The following is a 27,888-nucleotide window of genomic DNA, read 5'->3' as shown; positions in this document are numbered from 1 at the left end:
TAATTAAATTGTTAAATCTGTTTTGTTGGGGATAACGAGAGGAATTTGCTTGATGTGGATGAGAAAAGACAGGGTGACAATTGGGCGGAGAGGCAGAGAGGAAGCAACGGCGTAAGAATGAGTCTTCACAACTGCTTCACACAACTTACAACAGTTAGTGGAAAAATAAGAAGAGAGCTGAGGCCACGGCGACTTCAGCATAAATGAATTGGAGACTACAATAACGCCAGACCCAGGAATGTGTCTGCTGGTTTACCACCATCCCAGGACAGACTGAACGACTGTGGACGGGAACATTCAGTCTTCTTCATAGATACATCTCCAGCGGTGGCAGTGTGGCTGCAAACCTGCTCTCCACTGAGGCAATGAGGCCCGTTGATAGGGAACCCACAACTTTCCACTGCAATGAGCCGACACTTTTACTTATTTTTCCCATTTTTATTCCTGGAGGCCAACCTCTGTGTGTTTTGCAACAGTGTGGGAGTCAACGTTTTAAGATTCCACATATCTTAAATTGCACATCTTTGAAACATTAGTTGCAGTATTTTAATTATGCATCCGATGTGCAGTATTTGCAGTATTTTGCAGTATTTGAAGCCATGCAAATTGATTGACGACTTTTTCTATTACGTATATGTCATGTGATTTGTGTCCAGTAACATTTTTTTTTTTATTAAATACATAAATACGTTTAAATGCTGTATTTGAGTACCAAAATATTTTTTCTGAAACCTTGAAGGTCGAGTAGTCACATAATATACTAGACCTCATACATAGCGGCTATTTGTCGACACCTAGTGGCCATAAGTTGAAAGTGCGAGTTTTCTTTTCCAGAGAAAACATCATTTTGCCTGAACGTTATGCAGAGGTGGGTAGAGTAGCCAAAAATTTTACTCAAGTAAAAGTACTGTTACTTCAGAATAATATGACTCAAGTAAAGGTATAAAGTAGTCATCCAAATAATTAATTGAGTAAAAGTAAAAAAGTACTTGGTGAAAAAAACTACTCAAGTACCGAGTAACTGTTGAGTAACGTGTGATTTATTTTTTAACACATTTTTAACAATTTAGGCAAATTAAATCAATTATTATTAATAAAAAAATAAAAATTGCTTAAATTAAAATAATCTTAAAGTAAATTCAAGTACTTTAATAAATAATAAAATAAATAAAATAATAACAGAATAAAAAAATAAATTAAGCACGAGTAGCACAAAATTTCAAGCCTTTGTACTTTTATTTTTTAACCAGGCAGAACTAGAACAAGCCCATGAACTCATAGAAACTCTGTGTGTGTTTGAGTCTGTGTAAATGTGACAAAACATGCAAAACATTTTTCCCAAAGAATCACCCAGTGATGTCATGAGATTGACGTGTACGCGGATAAAAGGGATAAAAGAAAAGTAACAGCTCAACGTAGCCTAATGTAGCGGAGTAAGAGGAACAGTTTCTTCTTCACAAATCTACTCAAGTAAAAGTACAAAGTATAGTGATGCAAAACTACTCCTAAAAGTACAACATTTCCCAAAACGTACTCAAGTAAAAAGTACGGAGTAAATGTAACTCGTTACTACCCACCTCTGTATATATGTCCAGAAAATGCAAGAAAAGATGCGTATCTGTTTAGTAATTTAGGTTAGTAGGTTAGAAACAGAAACAAGAAAAAACAAAAAAACAAAAAAAACACGCACACAGACGAGGACTCCAAAAGGGTGTCCATCCCTATTGACATGCGGGCGGTTCCACCCAAACAGGACCCGAATTCACCCGAAACCGGCTTTGTTTTACCTTCTTTGTTTTCATCCCGACCGGAACCCAACATGCTTGCTAAAGTTTGGTCAGAGTTTGGGCAGCAGGTTCGGGTCAAACTCCTTTCCCTGAAGTTGTGGTGGCAGGTAGGCGACGGCGGTGTACATTTATGAGAATGTGTCCATCTTTCAAGGCCATGAAAGAACTATTTATTTTTAGACCAGAGGATTCAAAGTAGTTTTTGTTTTCAACCACAGAACCACAGAATCTCAGGTTCCCAGAACCTCCCAGAAACGTCACGAGTTGGTTGTAGGAACTTTGACCAAAGGTTCTTCATTGTTGTTTTGTGGTTAGTTAGAAAAGGTTATTATCATGATGCAAATATAAAAAAAAAATGTTTTATTTGATTTGATTTATTTTATTTTTGTACATGTAAAAAAAGAAACAACACTTCATGATAAGTTTGAGAAAACAACAACAAAACAAAGAATTTCATCCTTTAAAACTTGCTATCTTGATTTACATGTGCCAAAAAAGGAGTAGGAAGAAGTGTAAACTTAAACTTTTCTGGTATAATGTTCTCCTGACCTGTCTGACAACCTTAAGGTAACCTTTTTTGAATGTTCCTATTTGCTTTTATTAATTTCCCCTTAAAAACTTCACTCAACTTTCTGAAAACCAAATGGAAACAAGTGTAGTGACGTCACAGCTGCCATGTACATAAAAAACATGAGAATAGTCAGTAAATCTAACATTACACTCTTTTGAATAGTTACACATTTTATAATGTGTACTTTTTTTTGAAAAGACATGTTTATTTTATCCACAGTGACTGCTCAGTCCACTGAAAGATAAACAGTTAATTTCAGATCTCAAAATAAGACTTCAATTTTACATGACTTCTTTTATTTTAATGTCTGGAGGCAAAAAAAAAAAAGAAGGAAAAAGGAAGTTGGTTATCACACACACACAAACAGAAGCTCTCAAGTCACACTTACCCTGTGGTTAATGTGGCGATCATATTCATGAACTCAAGCACCCGGAAAGCAAGATATGATGCACTTGTGTTGTGTAAGACGAGCTGAGTTGTGAGGCTTCAGGAATGGTTTTCTGTCACTCAGAGGGCTTTTGGTTTCACCGTGATTAGTGACAGGAGGCTGTAAAAGGACTTTAAAAGAAGCCGTTAACACTTAAAGAACGAGGTAGGAGTCATTTTCTGTTCTCATTGGGAATATTTGTAGATTGAGTTTGTGACGAGTGAGTAAATGTGAAGAACGGCAGCAGGTTCAACCATCTGTTTTTTTACGTTTCCTACAGTGATTGTTTCTGGCGTTAGCTCTAAATCTACTTTTTATAGATAAAGATACAATGGCCAACACGTGTCAGAACTACTGAGACCTGTAAGTGGTCTAGATTGTTAATTTCTGTGGAATTACATACAGGGACATGAAGACAGGCTTTTCGTGAAGTGAACAACTGATAATGTGTGTTTTTACTGGTGGAGGATGTTCTTTAGAAATAAGGAACTCAGTGATCCAGAGGAAGTTGGGCAATAAAAGCCGCCTGGATTTCTCAATGTCACTGTCCTTTTAGGATGTTAAAATACGGACAGAAAAGTTTCACATTCTGTTGAAAAGTTAGTTTTTATTCTGAGGGGATGCAGTGGAGTTCTGTCAGGCTTACTGAGATTCCTCCGTGCACTTGTTGGGTGTCATAAAGGTCATGAAACTGCTGACAGTGAAAATTGCTGTGAGTCAGTGCCCCGATGTGAGCTAAATGTTTGCCTTTCTGACTCAACTTCCTGTTCGTCAGATGGAGAAATTCAACTTTTTCTGCCCATTTTTCAATTAACATTTGAATTTTTCCTCCCACAAAAGAAAAGAAACATTAGTCTATCTACTCTTGATTCCACTTCCTCTTAGAGGGGGAGGCGGGGGTGTTAATTTTAATTTATCAATCTGTGGTTCTTGACAACCAACACACCTGATAACAAGGTCTTTTCTCGTGGTGTCTTTGAGCAGGCTGCCTTCCCCATATCTGTGACTGCTACAATGGCTGCCGATGATTACAACCCCGTGAGTATTCTTTGTTTTAATGTTGTTGTTTTTTTGTGTGTGCTGTGCACGAGACTAAACAAGCATAACATAGGAGATACTTCTGCTTCTCCTATTTTATGATGATCAGCTTAAATATTTATTCAAACCAGACTCGACACAATTCAAGCCCAGGTGGAGAGCAGGCTATGGTCTCGTGTGCTTTTTCTAGTTACTAATTTTTGGTTAACACGGTGGGGGGGGGGGCAAAAGCAAAAGAGAGACGAGGTGTCAAGCTGAAAGTCAAGCTGCACATGAGCACGTTAGAGAAAGCATCACAAAGAGATGTATGCGAGAAACAGGATGTTCCAGGAAGGTTCTTGTTTTCAGTCGTTTAGTCTCAGACTGACAATTTTCTCCTTCTGTCTTTGACTTCTGGCCGCCTGCTGTCCTCCTCCTCCTCCGGTGCTCCCGTCCTAAAGGTCTCCCTTCGACACAAATCCAAGAAGAAAGGCAGAGGAGGTAAGGCAGCTCTCGTCAATTGATGTTTGCTTGTGTCTGCAGCTATAATTTGGGTCCGCGGTGGGCGGTGGGTGTGAAGTGGCAGGGCAGTCTGTGTGTGCAGAGGGTCTTTGCACAACCCTCAGCTACTTTCAGTTCTCTTCATTTTCATTGTGGCTCTCTGTAGCATCCCTTCTCTCCTCCGTGGGGCAAATTTTAATCTCCTGCCTGATTTCAGGTAGGGTCGTGTAGCACAGGTCTTTGGGATTGACTGATACTGGATTGTGTGTGGATTCGCTCTGGGTTATTTTTAGAATAAATTAGGTTATTGATCTAGCTCGGTGGCCTATTTAAACTTAAATGGAAATGTTTCGCTTGTTGCTCGCTAGACTGCAACTTTTTGGACTTCTCCTAGCCATCTGCGTCATTTCTCTGCGGACGGAGAGGCCGGGGTCTCTGTGGATTTACATGCATGCCTTTTCTGTGCATAGGCAATGGTACAATGAGCAGGAGACGGATCTCAGTCAAGGAGCTGGGCCAGCCAGACTACCAGGGCTGGCTGTACAGGAAGAAAGAGAGCAAGGGCTTTCTGGGTATGAAGTGGAAGAAGTACTGGTTTGTGCTGAAGAAGACGGCTCTGTACTGGTACGCCAACCAGCTGGTGAGTAAAATGGCCTTCAGGAGGCTCAAGAGGCCGCAAACTGTCTTCTGATGAAACTGGGATGTGGACATAGTTTGGTTTTTTTCACAGAAAGGGCAGCGTTGATTACACAGACCTTGAGCTACACAGAACTATGCAAAATAAAAAATAAAATAACTTAACAATTACAGGTAAATGTCCAAATATTCTGTTGTGCAGTTTGTCAGATTCTGCATCATAAAACATATATAGTTGAAGTATTTCTTCTAGTTTCATGATTTGGTATATTTGGATAGAACACCACATCCTTTAACCTATGTGTTGCTTTTGGTACTTTTATTGGATTATTATTACCTTTTTATTATTCAGATTAATTAATTCATTCACTTTCTGATTTAAATAATGTGTAAAATGTGTAACTTTAGATACGGGTAAATATATTACCGAAATCCAAATCCAGATATTTACGACTGTTTCAGTCTCACATCTGAACTCATTCACTTGAGGATCTTTACAAGTACATCGACTGTCAAGTGTAACAGAAAAAAAATATACTGAAGGGTGATATTTGCATGAATTTCCTTTGCACACTTTCAAAATAAAAATCCAAAATATTTTTACTGACTAAATAAAATCTCTTTTTTTTTTTTTATTGTGAATCTGCACATAGATTTTCACTGTTACTTATCTACATGTATGCGTTACAGCTTCACTGCGACATTCAGGCATATTTATCTGAAACTAATTCCATGCAATAAAACTGTGGTGACCGTGTTTTGCAAACAACAGCAAAAGCTACATACAGCAATCAAACATTTGTTTCCTGAACATTTTGGTGTGACTAATTGCCCATTAGGCCCCAGATGCGGCTGAAGGGTTTGATTTACTGATATTTCAGTCAGATTTACTGTGTCCACGTTTCATAAAAGGAGACACTAGACAAAGTAACTTGTTGCAATAAACTGACAGGTGTCGCTGTCAGGAAGTGGTTTGAAAACGTGTCTGTGTCTTAATCTGCGCTGTTGTTCAATCTATGTGTTTGCAGGCGGAAAAAGCCGACGGCTACATTGATCTCACCAACTTCATGATAGATGTAGCCATCGAGTGCAAGAAGAAACAGTAAGCTCAAGAGTTCCTCTACACAGTTTCTGGTTTGTGTCAATGAGATTGCTGTCATCCACCCACCACCAGTTGTTTGAATTCAGAGGGAACTATTTTTATAATGTTAATGTTCCCCCACACAGTGATGGGAAGTGAAAAGTGATGAAATAACCTGAGAGTAAACATTTAAGTAGAACAGGGTTGAACAGGCTGTGATTCCACTGGAAACAGATTTTCCTTCCATAACAAGGGTTTATGTGCTGATTCTGATGGTGCTTCTTGAGATGTGAATGTTCTGACTGGAACACATTCACTTTTGATAATAAAAGCACTTAAAGAGAACCCAGCTGAACACACAAGAGAAAAATGTTCTACTGAGTCATTTGTTGATTAAATGATTAAATGTCAGGTTGTGTTTTCAGTAAGTGGGGGCAAAAGAAATCCAATATAGCTGCAACTGAACTCAAAGTGTTGATCGGTCCAGTACATCAACGGGAAGGACTTTTGGTCCATTCTTCTGTGCAGAACAACTTCCTGTTGCTCTTTTTCCCATCTCCAATGAAGACTTTCTAGATCCTTCGGCAGCATTTCTTTGATTAAAATTAGCACCATCAAGAAAGATCAATTTTAATGTTTTTGTTTTACACATTCTTTGGTTCTTATCCGTTTTACTTCCCTTGGTCTGGATTTTACCACCATGGGAAGGGCAGTGATAGTCAGAACTCTGGAGGTTTGTACAAACTTAGCTTGATTCTGAATTTGTGCTCTCCAAACTCTTTAAAATGACCAAACACTGTGATTTCAGCCGTCATATAAAGCCAGTGATGACGTACTGTTTAACAGTCGTCAGTAGAACATGTTTGTCACATGTATAACTGCATCATTTGTTGTTGCAGAATTAAACGGCGCAAGAGCTAAAACCACAAAATGCAAAAGAGATCCTATTTTTCACACTCCGGACCTTTTCATGGGCAAAAAATTCTTCCTGCACACTGTTCAGGGGGCATTTGCACACAGTCGGGTGATTCTGCTCACAGAGTTGTTTACTTCCTTTTTCCACCTCACTCAACTCATTCTGACTCTTGACGGTCTGGGGATGGACACTAATTAGTGCATTGACCTGCTCACGATTGATTATTTTAAGTGCCATTACATCCACACGGATGTCCACCTTGACTTTGACAAATAACGGCACAGAAGGCCCTACGTTGCAGAGTTGGTGGAGGAATAACTGGGAGCAGCAGCGGCAAATCATGAGTCGGTTAGTGGCATCAGCCCCCAAAACCCCCCAAAATCTTAAACATTAAAGTGAACAAAAGTTACCTCCTGATGCAGAATAAACTATAGAAGGTCTGTTGCTTTCTGGCCTTGTCAGACTCCTGTGTGTGTTGAAGGACGTCCATGGGGAGGTCCTGAGTGGGTCTAGTATTGTAGCCTGGTCTCTGTGACCTATAGCTGATATTTGCTCTGGGGCGACGTCATTCTGAAAGTGATGAATCTGAGTTATTTAACTTCCTTGTGACTTTACTTTTGGCATACAGTAAATGTGACGCAGGGACACAGCATGCAGACAAGGCTCCGACCTGAACCAGTCATAGGGTTCTATTTCTCTATAAATGTCCAGTCTTCCTCTTTATTGCACAACTGCTACACTGGCAGTATTTTAGCCTCTTTCACTGCTCAGTTTATGACTACGGGTTTTTTATTTTTAATGTCCAGGATCACAGTTGTTTCGACTAATTTTTGTCATATTGGTCCTCTTTCATTTTGGATAGGTGAAAAGTTTAACATTTAGCAATCTGAGGAGTAACAACTTTTCCTTAAGTTCTTGGAAATGTCCACAATTAATGCCATGATTTTTCATTTTTACAAATGTGTTTTGAGGTTCGATCAGTCATCGATCCTTGTGAGTTAAATAAAGTACACACACCTGATTGTCACCTCACGGATTTATAACACCTGTCTCTAATTCAGTGGTTCTTAACCTGGGTTCGATCGAACCCTAGGGGTTCGGTGAGTCGGTCTCAGGGGTTCGGTGGAGCCTCCGCCGCAGAGGTCCACCCCTCAGTCTAGTCTGCAGTTTGTGTGCACAGTCATTGAAAGCGTCCTGTTCTGGGATTTCCTACCGGTCCGCTTTGAGAGTGCTGGATAAGCAGCAGAGTGAGACCTCCTTCTCAGTCGGGACCACACACCGGAATGGTGTGACGTTGGGTTAGCGTTAGTGACGCCGACCCCACGTCCACCTCCAACCGCCACAACGTGTGACTGTTGGTGTGTCGTGTGATTTCTTACGGAATATTTTAATCCATGCTAACTATGTCGGGCAAAAAAAGAAAGTGGTCGGACGAATATGTAAAACATGGATTTACATGTATCACGGAAAGTGAAGGTGAAGAGAGCCAGATTCGACGAAAAGGCCACTCTGCCCGCTCTTGGATTTGTACCCATCAACAAACCGATCCTCACAGCATCGTACGAAGTTGCTTATCTGATCGTAAAGCAGGGCAAACCACACACCCTTGGCGAAACACTCGTAAAACCAGCTGCGTTAAAGATGGCGAGTTCATGCACTGTGTTGGTTTTGTTATTTGAATAAGGTGATGTTAATGCACAATTCATTTCGTGCACCAGTAAAAAAAAAGAAGGGTTCTGTGAATGAGCATATGAAACTGGTGGGGTTCGGTGCCTCCAACAAGGTTAAGAACCACTGCTCTAATTATACCGTCACATCTACTGTGAATCATTGCAGTGTCTGCTTTTGCCACTCACAAGTAATGTATTATTTTCGTCCGAAATTGAATGGTCAACTATGTGTTTGTCTCATTTAGTTTTATTTGTTCCACTCGACTACTTGTAGGGACTTTGACAGTGTATGTTTACATGTATGTTTATACCATATTAATCGGTGCTCCTCATGGTCTCTCTGCTCTCCACTTGCAGTGCCTTCAAAGCCTGCCATCCTCAGGTCATGATGTTTTATTTTGCTGCTGAGAACCACGACGACATGAACCTGTAAGCTGCATGAAAACACAACTTGTGAAAGGTTTAATTTCGGTATTAAAAAAGTGGTAACATTGTGTAATTCCCTCTCTTCAGGTGGTTGAATAAGCTTGGACTCGCCTCCATTCAGTACGAGGCAACGGAGCAAAACACTGCTGCTGGTAAGCTTTTGAGGATTTTTTTTTTGTTTTTTTTTTTAAGAAACTCTGAGGAAACTGATACTCTTAGAATATTTAATGAGCAAGTCAATAAATTGCCTTCAAAGTTTTCACTTTTTAATGCCAAATTAAAAAGCATTGAAGCTCTTGTTTGCACATGATGTATGTAGAGTTATTTTTTGGGGAGAGTAGGCAAGTGTCATGAGATTTGGTCTTTTTACTCAGAGTGTTACAGTGAAGCCAGCGATCATGAAGAAGCTGAAGCCACGGAGATCCCTCCCCCACCATACACTGAGCAGACCCTTCAGGACCTGGTGGTTGCCTCTGATCCACCTGGGAGCACGCATCAGGTTAGTGGATGCACAAGCTCTCCAAAACATCTCTGGAACAATTGTATGGTTTTGTTTCTAGGTGTTTCCTCGTACTCATGATAGGTTGCTTCTAACAGCAGGATGTTTGCTTTCTCAGGGTACGCTTCCTCCCCCTTATTCATCCACAGCCCCCAGCGAAGCCAACGGGTCCCTCTCCTCCCCTGTCAGCACGATGACGTCGCATAGCTCTGCCTCCTCGCTGGGCAAACAGCGGCAGTCCTGGATGGACCTGGTCTCGCAGGCGCCTCCGACGGCTGGTGAAACGGCGGTGGTGTGTTCAGTCCAGGTCCACTCTCGTCACTCCCATCAGGAAATGGAAGAGGAAATGGCATTGGAGAACTTGATTCCCCAAGATTCTTCAGATTCAACAGGATCCAATGACGAAAGCCTTGCAGCAGAAGGGAACGAACAAATGGATGTCTTGAGGGTTCGAGATGGTGAGTCTTTTGATCATGTTCTGCAACGCCCTGGTTTTTGACATCTCTTCAACCCAAAAAAAGCTGTTCGTTACTCGTTGTGCAATAACTTGCCTTGTTACAGGTGACCGTGGGAACAGCTCAGATGAGATGGAAAAGTTGTATATCCATCTGAAGGAAGCCAGCCTCTCGCCAATAGGAGACCGTAAACCATCCACAAAAAGAGAATTCAGGGCCTCCTTCATAAAACGCTGTAAAAACCGCAACGTCAATGATAAGTTGCACCTTATCAGAGCACTCAACAGCACATTAAAGGTATTTTTAATTTATGTATATCAGAGTGTGAATGGTAGTGGGCATTTTCCAAATACTAAACTGAAAATATTGATATGATATAACGGTATGAATAGGTTTATACCATCATGTTTTTTTTCTTTTCACAGTCAAAAGAGGCAGACTTGCAGGCGATAGAGCTGGTACTGTCGGAGCCACAACTTACCTCAGACAAGTTCAGAGAGTGGAAGGACGCCAACGCTCCTTTGGTGCACGAGATCTGTATCAAAAATGACCACCAGGGGGCATCGCAAGCTGTAAAACCTGCAGCATCCAGCATTGATGCTCCTGTTGTGGAGACTAGCTTGTAAAGACTCCTCGTACCTCCTCTGTGTTTGGACTCTGGACTTAAACTTTGAATCAACACACACTGCTGTTTTTTTTTATTTGTTTTTGTTGTTGTTGTTGAGAGAAGGGTGTTTTTGCTTATTTTCATATGAATTGATAATGAAGTGCTTTTCAACACAGCTGCATATGTGAAGGTCATGTCTTGGTTCCTTCATGAAGCTGAAACTGCCTGCATTAAAATGTGAGATGCATCATAGTATTTGTCAGGGTCAGTATGTGGGATTAACCAGTTTCACAGCTTTTTTGCTTGTTAAATGGAGGACACTGAGATAATGGATCCATCGTTCTTTGTATGGAAACACTTGTTTATATGGTCAGATTTATCTACTTGAACTTCATTTGTACAGAACCTTTTTTTTTTATTATAAGCGGTGCCATGCACATCAATGCCTGTTACAAGTGTCATAGCAATTACTTTTTTTTTCTTTATTTAATTTTTTTATATTCTCTGGACGTGCCATAGCTTTGTTTTAAACTTTACAAACTGAACAAAAGGGCCTGAACTAATAGCGAAGTTGATCACAAATTTTTCATTTTTATTGGATGTCAAAACTTTTTATAAATGTCATTTAAAACCAATGTGGGATGATGTTTGGAGAAAAGCCCGCCCATCAACCCAAAACTTACAATGAATGCTTTTCTCCCCCCTTCTATTAACCGAACATTAATAAGATGATTGAACATGCATTTAATTTTCAAAAGTGGACTATAGGGCTTACTATACATGTTTATAAAGTCTTTATAGCCAAGTGCAGGATAAAACACTTGGTGTTTTAACACAAAATGCATAAGTGAGGCCCATTATCCAAACATATACTGTAGGTGTTCTGTGGCCTCATGGGCACCCAAACGGAGACCTTTGGTCATAATGACATGTTTAAACGGGAACTTTTGTCGTTCTACACATTGCACCCCTCCCTAAAATATTTAATCTGCTATACATGTAAAATATTTGCAGGATGTAAATAACTGTACATTGTTTTGGATGTTTTGTATACATGGAAATAAAGTATTGCAACGATTTCTTTGGGGATTATAGTTATTTGGGGGGTGGTAGCCTAGTAGTTACAGAGGATGGCTGGAGTCTAGAGGACTGGATTGCAGCTGAGGTCAACCACTTTGGGCCCCTGAGCAAGGCCCTTAACCCTACTGCGCTGACTGGAGAGCACTTTCAATTTCGTTGTGCATAGTGATAATGACAATAAAGGTCTTTATATATATATATATATATATATATATATATATATATATATATATATATATATATATATATATATAAATTTGTTTGCACTTACAAACATACAAGCATCGAGAAAAAAAAAGCAGTAATAAAACAAAGTTAAAATGTGCAGGAAAGATCATGAAGCCCGACGGGCTTATAAGCGACCCTCCCCTCTTAAACCTACAATAATTATAATTAACACTTTACACCCCCCCACCCAATACCCACAATTCCTCATACACAAATACACACATGTGCATATTTCCATCATATACAAAGAAGTACAGTATGTTATACAGCAGAGAACAATAGTTACATACAATTTTGAAATAAAAGAGAAATATATATAAAAAATAATAATAAAAAATAGAGATACATATACAATACCCAATGATACAAAAGTGATTAGAACATCTGTAAGGATTTTTTAAATTTAATCTTAAATGTATTTAAAGAGAGACATGATTCTGTTACATTTTTTATATCGTTCCACACAGACCCGGACCTAACCAATTTGCCGCCCTAGGCAAGATATTAGGTGGGGCCCCTCTTGCATCGCAGTAAATTCCACTGCTGGTGTATATCACAAGAAACTGAATAGCTTTATCTTGGACATTCTTTTATTTAAAGAAAGCAATTGCTCAATCAAAATACTTTAGAAATAATTAGAAAGAAATACAAAAAAATATGAAATGAATATATGAAAAATACAATATAAATAGCTTACATAAAGTATAAGATTTAAATACCCACAAAATAAAGTGTAAACAAGTGACATAAAATATATTATAAATACAATAAACAAATAAATAATATAATAAATAAATAACGCACTGCACACAAAAAGATATTAAAGAAACCAGTGTTGTCAAAAAATTACAAGTATTTAAATAAAAAGGGGCGCTTGTTTGTGCTGCTGAGGTGGAGGCGACAGGAGGAGTGCTGATGATACATAATATGATTTCAAGATTAAATTGAAATGAAATAATATAAATGAATAATCTAAGAGAACTGTGGAACTTCCACAGCACTACACCTTGGTAGACAAATTAAAATCTGTCTATCTAGAAATGGGTTAAATGCAGAGAATAAAATGTCCCCATTGTGAGATTACTAAGGGAAACATTTATTTATTTATTTATTTATTTATTTATTTATTTATTTATTTATTTATTTATTTATTTATTTATTTATTTGAGACTGTCGTGTCTTGTAAGCGCCTTTATGCAACCTGCAGTGCCCCCGTCCCGCCGCTGGGGGTCGTCCCTCCCCGTGTGTGTGGTCTCCGCGGTTCTGCGCCATATTGCCAGTCTCCTCCATCTCGTCAAGCGTCGAGCATGCATGTTTCACGCCGGTTATCGAGGAGCTACCCGTAAACATTTACTGTAAGCTGCGAGCCGAAAGCACGACGCCATGGAAGCCGTCAAAGCCTTTAACAACGAGGTGGGTGTGAAGTGCTCGCAGAGGGCCGAACATGTCGACACTGGCGGTGTCCAGTTCACGTGAACGGCGGCTAGGCGGCTAACGCTAGCGCCGAGTCGTCATCATCATTACACCGACGCAGAGCCTACGGCGTAGGGTACGCGGCGACCCGCGCCGTACGTTGCGCGTCGCCGCGTACCCTACGCCGTAGGCTCTGCGTCGATTTAACACAGGACCATAACTCAGGCTTTATAAGGCCGCTGGTCGCTGGACCTGCAGGCTCGTTTACGCCTGCGAATCCGAGCTGAATGCTTTAATTTAGACCGTCTTTGTGTAAATGGAGCTGTAGCAGGGGTATTAGAAGTGTTTACCCTCATCTATATCCCGGGGCGTGAAGCTCCCGCCGTAGTCCGTCTGTGCAAAGCTGTAATGTTGATCTAAATGTTAATTTACAGTAAATGCTGCTGTACTAAGGGTTAAATTCCACTGCCAACACCAAATACATTCATTTAGAGTATTCTGTGGTTAAAATGGCTTAAATAAAAAAGGCAAGGCAAGTTTATTTATATAGCACAATTCAACACAAGGTAATTCAAAGTGATTTACATCAACATTAAAAGCGGCAAGACATAATTAGACAGTAAATTAGTTAGTTAATATTTATTTCGGTCAATCACAAACATAAAAATCAACAAACAAGATAACACAGGTTTTTCCCTGGTCAACATTTTTTTTTTTTGACCGAAAAGGTCTGGGCTTGAAGCATAAAGTTTATCTTGCCCACCTTTTAACAGAATAGAATATACAAAAAGAACAAATGAAGTATCATAAGTCTACACAAAATAATAATAATAATAGTAGTTGTTGTAGTAATAATAATAACAGTAATGATGATGATAATAATAATATTAGCAATAATAATGATGATAATAATAATAATGATAGCTCTGAAAACAGAAAGAGAAAAGATGCTAAGGAAACCGACAAAACCAATTTAAGTTGTCATTTTATCTCATGCATGTGTGCATTCTTCTTTGTTAAATAACAAATAAAATGAAATACAATTATGAGAAAAGGGGTAAAATAATAAAAAGCACAAGTTGCTGATTTAAGAGTACGCTTAAATAACAAATAAGTGAAATAAAATGGTAAGAAAAGGGGTAAAATAATAAAAAGCACAAGTTGCTGATTTAAGAATACGCTTAAATAACAAATAAATGAAATAAAATGATAAGAAAAGGGGTAAAATAATAAAAAGCACAAGTTGCTGATTTAAGAATACGCTTAAATAACAAATAAATGAAATAAAATGATAAGAAAAGGGGTAAAATAATAAAAGGCACAAGTTGCTGATTTAAGAATACGCTTAAATAACAAATAAATGAAATAAAATTATAAGAAAAGGGGTAAAATAATAAAAACCACAAGTTGCTGATTTAAGAGTACGCTTAAATAACAAATAAATGAAATAAAATTATAAGAAAAGGGGTAAAATAATAAAAAGCACAAGTTCTTCAAAATAAGCGCAGTAGAGTACAGCAGGTAAGTATTTAATTTAAGAGTACGCTTCAGTAAACAGTAATGTTTTTAGGCCCGATTTAAAGGAGCTGACAGTTGGAGCAGACCTCAGATCTACAGGAAGTTTGTTCCACCGGTGAGGAGCAGAATAAAAAAAAAAGACAACTGCATTGTCCATTTTGAACTTTGATTTCCTCAATATACCAAATATAAGGTTTTGATGAGGTTTGTTATCGTGTAAGGTTGTCATGTGATCGGTGCGCATAAAGAAAACTCAGGATCTCAGTCACACGCCTAGTAATCTAAGGTTTGATGACTTCTAGGTTCACTTTGGTCATGTCCACCTGAAAGTAAAACTAAAGTTAGTGTTTACAAGCATCATACCATTTAATATTTTCATGTAGTCAGAGCCACATCTCCAGAGGTGTCATTATTTTTAATATAATGAGAGAAAGGAGAAAGCAATCATTCATATTTAAATGCAAGGAGACTTAATCATTGATATTATCCATTGTGAAATCTTGTTAAGCATCATTTACCTTCTTGTCCAGGCATTCTCTGCAAATGATGAAACCAAAGTCATAATTTTAGTGCATTCAAATCAGGTTTATTGGCCAAGTCAGGTCAAACAAGACAGGGAATTTGACTTAGGTTATTTTCGCTCACTGTACAGTAAATAGACAAATGACAGCTCTTATTAACATATATAAAATTTAAAAGAAAAGAAAGGTGCAGCAGTATGAGATAACAGAATCGTCCCGTATTTATAAACTAAAGTATGCGTCCTGTATTGAGCTGAAAAGAGAAGCACTTTGTAAACTGTATTACTGTGAGAGTCAAAAAATAGTCATAAAATGTCAATGGAAAATGGCATTGAGCTGTTGAGTTCATAAGTAATTTTTTTCAGTTTTACTACATAGCCTACAGTCATGGCCTTTGAGGCACAAATATGTTTACAAGTTTTCTACAGACTTTCTGTTTGCACTTTTGTTATTGCACTAAAAATGTGCACAATTACAGCTGGCCTCCGGCAGGTGGGCCCCCCTTATGATCCTGGTCCAGGTTTCTTCCCTCCTAAAGGGGAGTTTTTTCTTGCCCCTGTTTATGTTATGTTTATGTAATAATTGCTTGGGGGTCATGTTCTGTGTCCCTGAAAAGCACCTAGAGACAACTTCTGTTGTAATAGACGCTGTATAAAAACAATTGAATTGAATTGAAATTGAATTAGATTTTTTTTGTCTGATTTCATGTTCCAGCTTTACTCATTGAATGAGTACAAGCCACCCATCTCCAAGGCCAAGATGACCCAGATCACCAAGTCTGGAATCAAGGCTATAAAAGTAAGTATGATATAGGATAGAAGCAGGTAATTTATACATAAATAACAAATGGCTACCTAAAAGAGAAAACAATGGAAATTAAATGACCAATAATAAACTCTCCAACTCAAAAAACCCAAATAAAGTTATGAAAATAATGGAATAACTTGGCAATATGTTACCCATATAACCCATAATAGATTATTCTCCATTATTTAGTTATGTAATAGTTCTAATTAGTAATTCAGACAGCTGAATGTGGTATTGTGAGTTAGTGGGTGCAGCAAACTGACCTCCCACAGTTCCCCTGTGTTTTAGTTTTTCTTTATCCTTATTGCAACCTCCAGACTGAAGAAGCAGAGATTTGAGGTGGTATTCATTCTTGTATTTGATTTCTGCCTTCTCGATCTGCCCAGTGAGTATATTGATGAGGTATAGCTGTAGCTTATTGCCAAAATAAATCTGGTGGGCATCTTTAGTGGAGCAGAGCAGGCCGTCACTTATGGGATGCGTCCAACCTTTACTACAGTGTTTCTGGTGGGACTCAAGTGGCTGCAAGTCCGTGTGTGGCACAGCTGGTCTATTGCACTTCCATCCGTGGGACCCAGAAGTTATGGATGTTGCCATAAAAGAAATTCTCCATACTTGCAATTCTTTGTACTTCAAATGTAATATCTTTAAGGGAAATTGGCTATAATTTCTATAATTGCCTATATAATTGCTTCTCTATTTTGTTAGTAGTTTTTTTTCTATGATTACAAAGATGCGAAGTTGCCAACAATGAAGAGAACAAGTCTTTAGCTGCCTGGGCTGACATGCACTTCCAGAAAGATTGCTAGCAGCATATATTTTTGAAAAATAAACTTTTACTAGAATATTTATTATGTCAATTATTTAATAAAAATGTAAATCGTAACAATTTCAAATCATCAAATAACATAGAGACATTAAACTGTCATATTGTTTTGTCTCATAATATAGATGTGACAGATGAACAACATACAGTAGTCTACTTCAGTAATAAATAATTCACTGCCGCTTACCAATGATGGTGAAATAAAAATGTCTGAACATATGAGGTTCCTGTGATATCAGTTACTTTCTCTGAAAGTAAGTGATCGGTAAGCATCACTGTAAGGCAAAGACAACAAAATGGAGACTGTAGGTAAACAACCACTTCATCCTTTGGTGGTTTAATTTGGATTGCGATAATTTGAGCACCTTTGTGTATATTTTGCAGTCTTTACTTTTTTTTTTAAATTTTCTTTTCAAACAAATACATGTGTTGCTCTCCAAAAAGGAATAACAACCCGTAGCTGATTTAGGAAATCTTTTTTTTTTTTTGAACAGTTAAAATGTATCTATTGTGGTCGTCACACACGGGATCTTAGAGGTCTCAAACTTTAAATCTGCTGGTACTTCAACAAACTAGACAAGAAACAAGAAAATAGAATTGTCACTTACATTTAGTATCCCTGTTATACAAACAATTTTTAATTTTCTTGATCTCAATGTTTTATCCTTGTGTCTGTGAAGCGTCTTTGAGATCTTTTAAAAGCGCTCTATAAATACAATTTATTATAATAATAAGTTATTGGCATTGTTTTACAACTAAATCTATAAACCGCTTGACAACTTAAAAAAAGTGTAGCTGTGAGAAACTTAAATTCTTAAATTTTAATCAGTTTATGTATCGGTTCACTTCATGGGTTAATAAGTTCTTTCTAAGAAATGCTGCAGTACTGGGGCCAGGTGATACAGATTTCTCAAGAATCAAAATATGATGCACACATAAAGCGCACCAATCAACATAAAACACCATTCTGACCGGGGGCTGATGATATTATAGCTGCGGTTTAAATTAATGTCTTTCATGGTATGATTGACAACAGCTTAAGTCTTACTCCACATCTCAATTTGTCAGTTTAAGTTACAGCATGCATGTACATGCATGACGCTGTCATTTATTTCGGGGGATGAGGTTTGGCACGCTTCAGTGTTGCACCACTTATTTAAAAAAAAAAAAAACCTTATGTATTGTAATAAACCATTCATATTTCCCTAAACAATATTATATCAGTGACTTTAACTACAACAATGTTCTTATCTGCATTTGTGACAACAGTAAGATGAGGTTCTCCCACTTACCTGCAAATGCTTTCCCCTAGTTTAACCTTATTACCAGCTCTATTTTTGGATTTTATACATATCCCTTTGTGGTATATTTAAGTTCCATTTGAATACTACTTTTGTGTCCAAAGATTTGTCTAGGGTTGTTTTCACGTCTAGGCCAATAGTCTCAGTGCAGTTGTGACTCAGTTCGATTGGGGTTTCCGTATGGCTGGGCGGTACATTGGTATTCTCTTTCATACATGTTTTTTTTTTGCACGGCTTAGGATTATGTAATACTGTTTATACCATGCTCGCATTTAAATCTCAAGAACCGGACACCATCATCAAACATAGCTACAACCTGCCCACACTTGTATTTACTGGTGGTTTACCTTATGAAAAGAGAAGTGCAAAGAGACACAAAGTAAATTCAGTAGCGTGCGATATTACTAAGATATGTTTTCAAATGAAATAGTAGAAAAAGGCGGCTTCAGCAGACCGGCTTGTTTTTCCTGCAAAACAAGAAAACTGTAAAAGGTTACCCACAATCAACCTATGTCCAAAGGAAATTTATTGTTATTGTTATACAACATTATTGTCAATAATAGCAGAACAACAGACCTCCTGTGAGTATTATTTATGTTGTAAGAAGGGTTTCAGAGACATCCATATTTTTTATATTTATCTTTTTTAAAGATTTAATCTATTTTGTACGCTTTCTATTTACATCACAATGGAAGCTGAATATTTTAGCTTTTTCTTCTCATTCGTATTTATTTTCCTAATTAATTGAAATTTTTTGTTTTCACTGCGTGAATATTGCACAGCTGCAGAGTTCTGGTGAAGGAGCAGCACAGCTATTTTTAAAGACAATTTATTTTGTCTTGTTTAGCTAATAGTAACATGCCCCCTAAATCTGTTTCAATAAACGTTTTTATAATATCACACATGCCTCTGATTAAACCGAACATAGTCTACTGGAAAATGAAGAGATATAAAAAGTGTATTGTGACTGACTCAAAATATACCGGGATAGTAATTTCCGTCCATATTGCCCACCTTGGGGTGCAGCATTCAGCTGGTCCGAGTTTGCTTTGATACTGAACTTTGTGAATCAAACTGAACTGAGCGTTTGAATAACGTATTACTCCCCTCGCTTGTGGTGGAACTACGTCAAGAATTACTGAAGGGGAAGAAAAAACAAAGAATGAAGAAGAAAGTTGTCTCTTCTGTTGGTTAATCCAGAGCAGCTTTCCTGCTAATTAGTTTGAATGCTAACAAGCAGGGTCCGAATCTAACATCTGCCCAAGCGCCAAAGGCGGGTAAAATTTCTGTTTGCCGAGTAAACCACGGACATTATCTGCCACACCACACCATTAGGTGTTTTTTATATGATGGCCTGCTATTATCCCTGGATGAAAAACGTGTGTTTAACGTAAACCTGAGGCGTGTTATTGCCTCACCGGCACCTGAAGCCTTATTGAGGGGAGGGAAGATGACATAGGAGGTATTATCGTGTGATACTTTGTAACATGGTGACCCACTGTTGGGGCGGCTTCGCTGGTTCTACCAACATCAGAAGAGCTGGATGATTCAGGAGATGGAGCGGGTGGCAGAGTCATGTTAAATAACAACAGGATTTGAGAACTTTCCCCAAATCGTGTTGCACAAATATGACGAGAGTCTGCTACTCCTGCTGTCGTGTTCATTGAACGTAAATAACTTCTTTTTGAGGCTCTTCAGTTTAATAATCTCAGTTTCGTGTCTTGCAAATCCGCGGTCTGTCATTTTAGCAACAAAGGACAGGCGACACACTATATTCAAGTGTTATACGCGGGGTTTCAGCCTGTGTAAAAAGGGGCTAATGGTACATAAAACTGTGTCATGGGACGCTTCTGTCCCTGAGACACACACACAAGTCCATTCGTCCATATATTGAAAATAATTCTGCTTCAATTGTTTTTTCTGGACTATTCTTTAAATTTGTATTCAACATAATACTTTATGTAAATGAAATGTATGGAAATTAATATATATGGGAAAAAAAAGTGCAGTATATTATTTTGGCTGGTGGAGTTTTGTAGTCTACTTGGCGAATGTACTTCTATTATAGCGTTGCCCCGTCCTCACTCTACGCTTGACTGTCTTTTCCCGCTATCGTGCTACAAGCGTGCTTGTTTGGGTCGTGTTTACCGGTCTGTACTCTGCATTGGGTTCACTGGAAGTGGGCCGATACCTGTGTTTTTTGACAGATTTAGAGTTTGCGTTTTTGACCCACATCAGAGTCAAATGAGAAGGATTTTCCAAGCAAACCAACTCCTGCCCGTTTTAAAGCGTTCCGAACGGTTCAGGGGAGAATGTACCCTAAAACATCTCGGAACGAGGTTTTCAAATAGGCAGTCGCCATTGTAAAACAATCTATATTTGGATGCATACAGTTTGACATTTAGAATTTGACACCCAATTGATTTGAAGACATTTTAAAAACATAAAAATGCTTGGGTTATCTCTGCATTGTTCCTATTTTTATAATTATGCTACTAATACATCCAGTTTTTTTTTATTTTTTTATCTTGTATCTATCTGGAAGATGAAGAAAACTAACACAGCTATCATTTGCACGTGCGGGCACGATGACATTTTGAAAGTGTACTACCCTGGGTGGATAAACATTCCTGTTTAATCTTGTTTTGTTTTGAGTCACTAGGTCCAAATTAGATATTAAAATTAATATAATTGCAGAAGAACAAAGAGCTGATGAAAATTGGACTGAAAATTGGAATGAAGTCCCACAAAACATTAATTTAAGGTGTATATTAAAAGATTTGTATGGAGTTTTCTGAATCAATATTTTATTCAGAAGATTGCACTACTTTAACATTATCACCATATTCGAAACAACCATTGGTTATAAATCAAATGTTGAATTTGAATTTCTGTCATTTTGCCATCTTAAAGATAACAGTCTATTATAATTAATCATAGTTATATGTCTGTATTTAAGGACCTTCTCTCAACAATATTACTTATCATGTTTATATTGAGAGACATTTTAAAATCTGTTATTTTAATGTGTGCCTACTTTAAAGTTAGCATCATTTGGGCCTCTCACATTGCACCTTGCACATTTCTCACTCAGCTGCAATGTAAACAAGGGGGAATCTTGGAAATGTTGCCTCCTTTTATTTAATTTCATGTGTGGATTTGTTTTCTCCTCTCTATTTAGCATAAAGTGTTTTCCTATGCTTCGTCTTCATGGCTGATTTCCTATACCTCTGCCTTGTCGTAATAAAAGCCTTTTTAAGAAATATACCATGATGATTATCATCATGTTCATGTTGAATGTAAAAGTATGTTGTTACATTCTGTAGAATAATTGAAATTATTTTTCCTTATAAATGTATTATTATCATTATTATTATTTACAAGGCTTGATATGGGTTCAGAAAATCAGCCATTAACAAGAAATCGTTTAGTAATGTAAGGAACTGTTGCTGTGCCTTGTGTTGCCTGTGAATAACACCCGTTTCCCCTTCCCTCAGCAGCTCTCCCAGCTCCCCCAAAGCACTGAAAGTGAAGCAGGAGGATGGGGTGGAGAGAGTTACAAAGAGATAAGAGAATCCCTAACCAGCTTAGGTAGGAGTATGGGTTGTTTCACAAGGAAGATGGGAGAAGACTAACTTAAACTTAATTTCCTCCCACACACCAGGAAAGCAAGGTGTTTGCTGTTGTGGTTTTTCTTGCGTTGATTGATGTGGAGCTTCTAATTGATGAAGCTATAATCTTGGATTATTGTCTTTTTCAATACTCTGAAGATGGTCATTGTGTTTTAGGATGGTTATCAAGGGAACATTAAACTCGGTTGAGCTAGAGCAGTCATTTATTAGTCCGTCCGTTCCATTCAGGACTTGTAATAGGAGCTAATTACACAGATGGCTATTACTAGTCTCTAAAATGTTGACCTTTGGTTTATGCACATGCATAAGCCAAAAAGTTAGTGCTTTGACACAAAACACTTTCATCGGCAATGTAGGAGACGCATACATTACACCTATACATACTTTCTCACACACAAGAAAATGGATGTGAACGGAAAGTTTTAATAGATATAATAAATTAAATGTTATACATAGTACTAATTTAACAATAGGCAGAATAATCATCACATTAGTTTGAGAGCTTTCCCGAATATGGCCATCTTTCATTGTTAGCTTTCACAGAGCTGCTAATGTCTATTTTACGCACAGCATGGTTGTATTTCCCTTCTTGTGAGTTTGAAAATTGTTAGATTCATATTGCTGACCCAGCTTACACAGGATTGTTTTGCATCACGATCGTCTGTTCAGCAAAGTTGGCTTATTTCAAGAGAATGCAATCATTTGAAATGTACTGGATGTGCATCTGATTCAATTATGATATAAGTATCAAGACTTATACTCTGGATAATCTGGTCCTCACCAAGATTTAAATTTAGGTAAAGACAATGTCTAATAAACCACGACATTTTATGTGTGTCAACTTCTAGTTTGGAGAAACAAGAAGCGATGCTGCTGTGATACACATTGGTCACGTGACTGTTTTTTACATGGACTGTAAAATACAAAAATAGTAATAACAACAATAATATATACTTTTTCCAAGCCCACCATATGTCAATTAAAGCCTGCTGTGACTACAAGCTCCTTCAGGTGACCCGCGTCAACCTAGCTGCAGAGTTACTGTGGACGTTTACAGCAGAATATCCGGTTGTTAAATTGTATAAATTGTTGATTACTTCCTTAGCTTTGTTTTTTGATGACTGAAGAGTAAGTGATGATGGCTAGTCAATCAAAAGGATACACCTAATCTAAGAAAAATAATATTGCTTTATATACCCAACTCTGGTGATGTGGTACATAAAATGTACCCCCTCAAGAGTTTTGAAACATACAAACCAAAGCAGTTTTGTGAACCAGGCAGTAAATGTGTTAATGAAAAACTACTTTAAATGTTAAAATTGACTTTATTTTGTATTAGAATTACTCAGATCAACATCAGTTGTTGCTTGTTGGGCCAAAGTTGAACCTCTCCAGGCTTTTAGGTTATGTTTTTGACGTATGATAATGCAACAATCATTTGTTTAAAGCAAGGATTATTGCAATTAAAAAAAAATAAAAAAAATTTAAAAAAATTGTCCCATTAATCACAAACTACCTATGAAAATCGTTTGATGAATTGCAATTTAAAAAACATAATCAACAGATACTACTCTTTTAATTTGGCTTTGTTTTGTTAAATATTGGCTTTTTGATATGTCAGAAGATATTTAGCTGAAATTGTATATACCTAATTTAAGGATTTGGTAAGGACCACATTATGTTTATTTTATCTTTTAATTATGTTTAGGTGCTTAAAAACTAAAAGGCCGATAACATTGATGCTTTTGAAGAACGTTCCTTTTACTAGGGCACAAGGCTTAGGCTGTTATGTCAGTATTTTACTGCTAACTGGATACTTTTTTCCCCCCTTGCATTCTTAAAATTTTGTCTTTTGGAGAAAGTTCCTTTTTTTTCTTCTCTATCAAATCTTAAGTTGTGGTTGATTTGTTGTCCTGAGGTGCATTCTGCAGTTTGTTTGATTTGTTTTTTCGGGGTCTTTTTTTGGAGCTAGATACATAAACATTTATATCTCTAAAGAAATTTAAATTGATATGGTGAACTGAAGATGGCAAATGCCATTTAACAAACGGGACTTTATGGAGCTTGGTTTTTATTCCTACTTTTGCCACCATTGGTTTACTTTGGACAATTGCAGCTGTACTTAATGGCAGCTCTATTTACACATATAATTTCAAAGAGGCACAAAGGTCCTCATTTGAATCTCTTCTAAATTTAGATGAAGCTTTCAAAGCAAGTCTTTCTCATTACTTTCAAAAGAGTTCAATCAGAAAACCTTTTTCATTAGTGTATTTATGTCTGCATGTCAGAACATGCAGCCCATGTGTTCAACTGTTGCACACTCAACAGGGCTTGCTCATGTTCTGCAGAACAACCATTCTCGGGGGGCAGTAGCTCAGGTGGCAGAGCGGGTCGTCCAATGATCGGAAGGTCGGCGGTTCAAATCCCGCTCTGTCCCAGTTTGCTGTCGTAGTGTCCTTGGGCAAGACACCTTACCCACCTTGCCCCGTGTGAATGTGTATGAATGTTGGTGGTGGTCGGAGGGGCCGTTAGGCGCGATATGGCAGCCACGCTTCTGTTAGTCTGCCCCCAGGGCAGCTGTGGCTACAAAACGTAGCTACCACCACCAGAGACAATGTGTATGAATGAATAATGATCTCTGTAAAGTTATTATTATTATTTCTCTTTTTTTATTTAGGAGAATCCTTTGCTTTGAGTTTAAAGAATTTATAGCTTCTGCCACATTTTCCAGTCAACTGTTCTGATCTTGAGAGCAAACACGATCTTTCCATCAGTTGATCTCTAGAAATGCAGGGTCGGAAATTAACCTTTTTCCCTCATTAGATAAGTGGACTGCAACGATCCACCAGCCAAGCTTTTTTTTTTTTACCTGCCAAAATTATATGACTCTCTCTCTCTCTGTGTGTGTGTGTGTGTGTGTGTGTGTGTGTGTGTGTGTGTGTGTGTGTGTGTGTGTGTGTGTGTGTGTGTGTGTGTGTGTGTGTGTGTGTGTGTGTGTGTGTGTGTGTGTGTGTGTGTGTGTGTGTGTGTGTGTGTGTGAGACTACTATGTTGAATACAAACTTAAAGATTCCAGAAAAAACATCTCCACATAGTGTTTGTATCCAAGGGACACCAGTTTCCCAAGATGCAGTTTTATGTACCATTAGCCCCTTTTTTACACAGGCTGAAACCCCGCGTATAACACACAAATCTCTGTCCTTTGCTGCTAAAATGACAGACCACGGATTTGCAGGACATGAAACTGGGATCATAAAAAAACTGAAGAGCATCAGAAAAAAGTTATTTGCATTCAATGAACACAGCAGCAGAAGTAGCAGACTCTGGTCATATTTGTGCAACATAATTTGGGGAAAGTCACTTCTCAAATCCTGTTGTTATTGAGCATGAATCCGCCACCTGCTCCGTCTCCTGCATCATCCAGCTCTTCTGATGTTGGTGAAAACAGCGAAGCCGCCGAATCAACGAGGTGTCATGTTACATAATGCCTCCTGAGTCATCTTCCCTTCCCTCAACAAGGCTTCAGGTGGAAGCAATAGCACGCCTTGTGTTTATATTGGCCGGCGGGCGTTAAACAGGCATTTTTCTTCCATGGATAATAGCGGGCTATGATCTAAAAACGCCTAATGGTCAAAATTTGTATCCACCAGTGTGGCGGATAATGTCCGCACTCCGCAATTTATTCGCCAAACAGAGGTTTTATCTGCCATTGCTGCTTGTGGGGTTGTTAGTTTCGGTCCATGGACTAATGTGAGTCAAAGTAGATACCATGAAAGGGTAAAACAAACAAAAAACAAGGGGGGAATTTCGGTACACGCAAGCAGTGAATTCAGTGTCATTTCACTAAACTAGACAGCTTGAATTTTATTCCCATGTGAAATCTCTGTCCAAGGATTCTTTTCACAGTTGGCAACTCAGGCATCATGGCAGAGTTTGTGTAGACAGACTATTCAGTTTAAAATATATAATATCATTAAAATGTTGTTGTAAATATAACTCATTTTGATTTAGAGCATAAACCCCAGAACCAGTTTCCACATGGAAGCGTTTGTGCATCATTTGTGTGTCCAGCTGCCACTGTGGTGCTTCATTTTAGCCAAAGATAAGCTGAACTCTGCACTGAAAAGTTTTGTCCTTTAATCATAGTTCATGAATAAAATATTAGTATTGTAAAAATGAGTTATTTGTTTAATACATTTGAATTATATTATGCCCCATTGCAGTTTTTTTATTTTAAAATATTTAACCGGTGTAGGTTAAAATCTTTATGCTGCTCGATTTAATCTTGCTAGGCTGCACAGTACTCAAATGGGGCTGGGTATCATTTAGACATTTTCGATATGGATACCAAAACCGATACCTATATAGCGAGAGTGATTCCTTACTGATACATTTTCAATGTTTGTTGAAATCTTTTTCTCAATAGAAGATTTTTCTATTTTTTTTTTTTGTTTTTTTTTCTTTTTTTTTTACATTTCTTAGAGAACAAAAATATTGATTTAACTTGAAGGAGGGGGAAATTTATTTATTTTTTTTTTACTGGGTACAGACTGAGAACAGTTTTCTGGAAATGAAGCTGGGTAAAGGTGTCGGTTATGTATGTCTGGTGGCAATACTGGGGTGGTTTTGTCTTCATTAGCACAGTCATCGTGATCACACAAGGTCTCTGCAATGTCCTTTTCCTTCCGCTGGGCCTGAGTTTCTTCCCCTTCATTATGCATTCAATGCATCATTGGCATCATAATGTAACAATCTGCATTAATGACTAAAGATAACTAAGAACAATAAATATCTTTTGTAATGTCCTTATCAGCTCCTCTTCTAGTCTGGTCCAAACTTTATCTGGTACCTTTTCTTTTAATCTTTGATCCAATGCTGTTTCTTCCTTCAAGAAATGGCTGAGACCCTCGGTGACATTGGAAAATAAAAGTTTTTCTTGTATTTAAGTGCACAGAATTAAAACAGTTTGAAAATTAGGATTATACTACATACTTAAAGGAGCCGTCTGTAAGAAATGGCCAAAACTGGTACTGCAGTCACTTTCAAAATATTGTTGAGTGGCGTGTACCCTCCCCCTCCTCCCCCCGACCAGAGGTTGCCAGGTAGGCTGCAGAATGCAGCAGGAACGTAGGCTGCCATGGCTGCGATAATTAGAGCCGAGCTGGAAACCCGGATGCCGAAACAATACTGACTTGGTGATTGGGAGATAGGTGGAGGGTGGAGCTTCAGAAACAATACTGACTTGGTGATTGGGAGATAGGTGGAGGGTGGAGCTTCAGAAACAATACTGACTTGGTGATTGGGAGATAGGTGGAGGGTGGAGCTTCAGGCCAAAACAAAAAATGACAACATAAACATCAGTTGAGGGCTGCAACTCCTCTTTTTAAACTGGAATATCCTGGCTTGAGTGCTGTTGTCAGTGACATAAGTATTTGAAATGAACATGATTTTTAAATGTCTGTTGACATATCGGGGTCATTTTATGATTCGTTTTATTATTGCTCTTACATACAGCTCCTTTAATGTTTTGACATATTTTTTTTCCCCCTATGCTCTGCAAATGTAAATTGATTTACATTTGGTATTGTACTTAAACAGAGGCTATAAGGACAAAATAAAAATACTTGAGCTGCTTTGCTATTTAACCCAAGTGATAATTTGGTTCTAATAATAATTTAAGTATATTTCAGTGTTTCATACAGCCTGTTAAAAATACTCTGCAAGCTAACAACACGGACTACAACATTTGCGACATTAGGATCACAATTGTTAGCCTACAATTAACTTCAGTTGACAACAACATACAAGATGTAAAAACCTGAAATTAGCTAAGAAGTTACCTGCTTCATTTTCACATTGATGCTGACGGTGGAGTGGAATAATAGGAGGCAGAATGTTGTTTGCCAAAAATGGCACCACTCTGCTCTTCCCCTGCATGAAGTGTTTGATTACATTGGTTGGGTTAGAGCT

The 27,888-nt window shown here is 38.0% G+C and overlaps 2 protein-coding genes and 1 non-coding gene across 3 annotated transcripts in view; all 3 read left to right on the top strand.

Moving 5' to 3' along the window:
* The window catches only part of cnksr3 (cnksr family member 3), a 54,267-nt gene extending 43,384 nt beyond the window's left edge, over positions 1-10,883 (top strand). The window contains exons 16-25 of the mRNA XM_061744399.1: positions 3,770-3,823; positions 4,264-4,303; positions 4,774-4,943; positions 5,968-6,041; positions 8,964-9,035; positions 9,120-9,184; positions 9,407-9,531; positions 9,650-9,989; positions 10,093-10,283; positions 10,412-10,883. Of these exons, the coding sequence (XP_061600383.1) occupies positions 3,770-3,823; positions 4,264-4,303; positions 4,774-4,943; positions 5,968-6,041; positions 8,964-9,035; positions 9,120-9,184; positions 9,407-9,531; positions 9,650-9,989; positions 10,093-10,283; positions 10,412-10,612 (1,332 nt within the window). The 3' untranslated portion in view covers positions 10,613-10,883. The remainder of the gene's footprint in view (positions 1-3,769; positions 3,824-4,263; positions 4,304-4,773; positions 4,944-5,967; positions 6,042-8,963; positions 9,036-9,119; positions 9,185-9,406; positions 9,532-9,649; positions 9,990-10,092; positions 10,284-10,411) is intronic.
* A 2,288-nt stretch (positions 10,884-13,171) lies between these two features.
* scaf8 (SR-related CTD-associated factor 8) overlaps positions 13,172-27,888 on the top strand; it is a 48,060-nt gene continuing 33,343 nt past the window's right edge. Inside the window, exons 1-2 of the mRNA XM_061743520.1 lie at positions 13,172-13,314; positions 16,068-16,151. Of these exons, the coding sequence (XP_061599504.1) occupies positions 13,285-13,314; positions 16,068-16,151 (114 nt within the window). The 5' untranslated portion in view covers positions 13,172-13,284. The remainder of the gene's footprint in view (positions 13,315-16,067; positions 16,152-27,888) is intronic.
* LOC133463008 (small nucleolar RNA SNORD72) lies at positions 17,167-17,258 on the top strand. Its single transcript, XR_009784331.1, has one exon. It is a non-coding gene; the product is annotated as a small nucleolar RNA SNORD72 (small nucleolar RNA).

Source organism: Cololabis saira, chromosome 16, assembly GCF_033807715.1.
Source record: "Cololabis saira isolate AMF1-May2022 chromosome 16, fColSai1.1, whole genome shotgun sequence".
NCBI lineage: Eukaryota > Metazoa > Chordata > Actinopteri > Beloniformes > Belonidae > Cololabis > Cololabis saira.
Note: the sequence above shows the minus strand (reverse complement) of the source record. Positions and strands in the feature narration are given on the sequence as shown.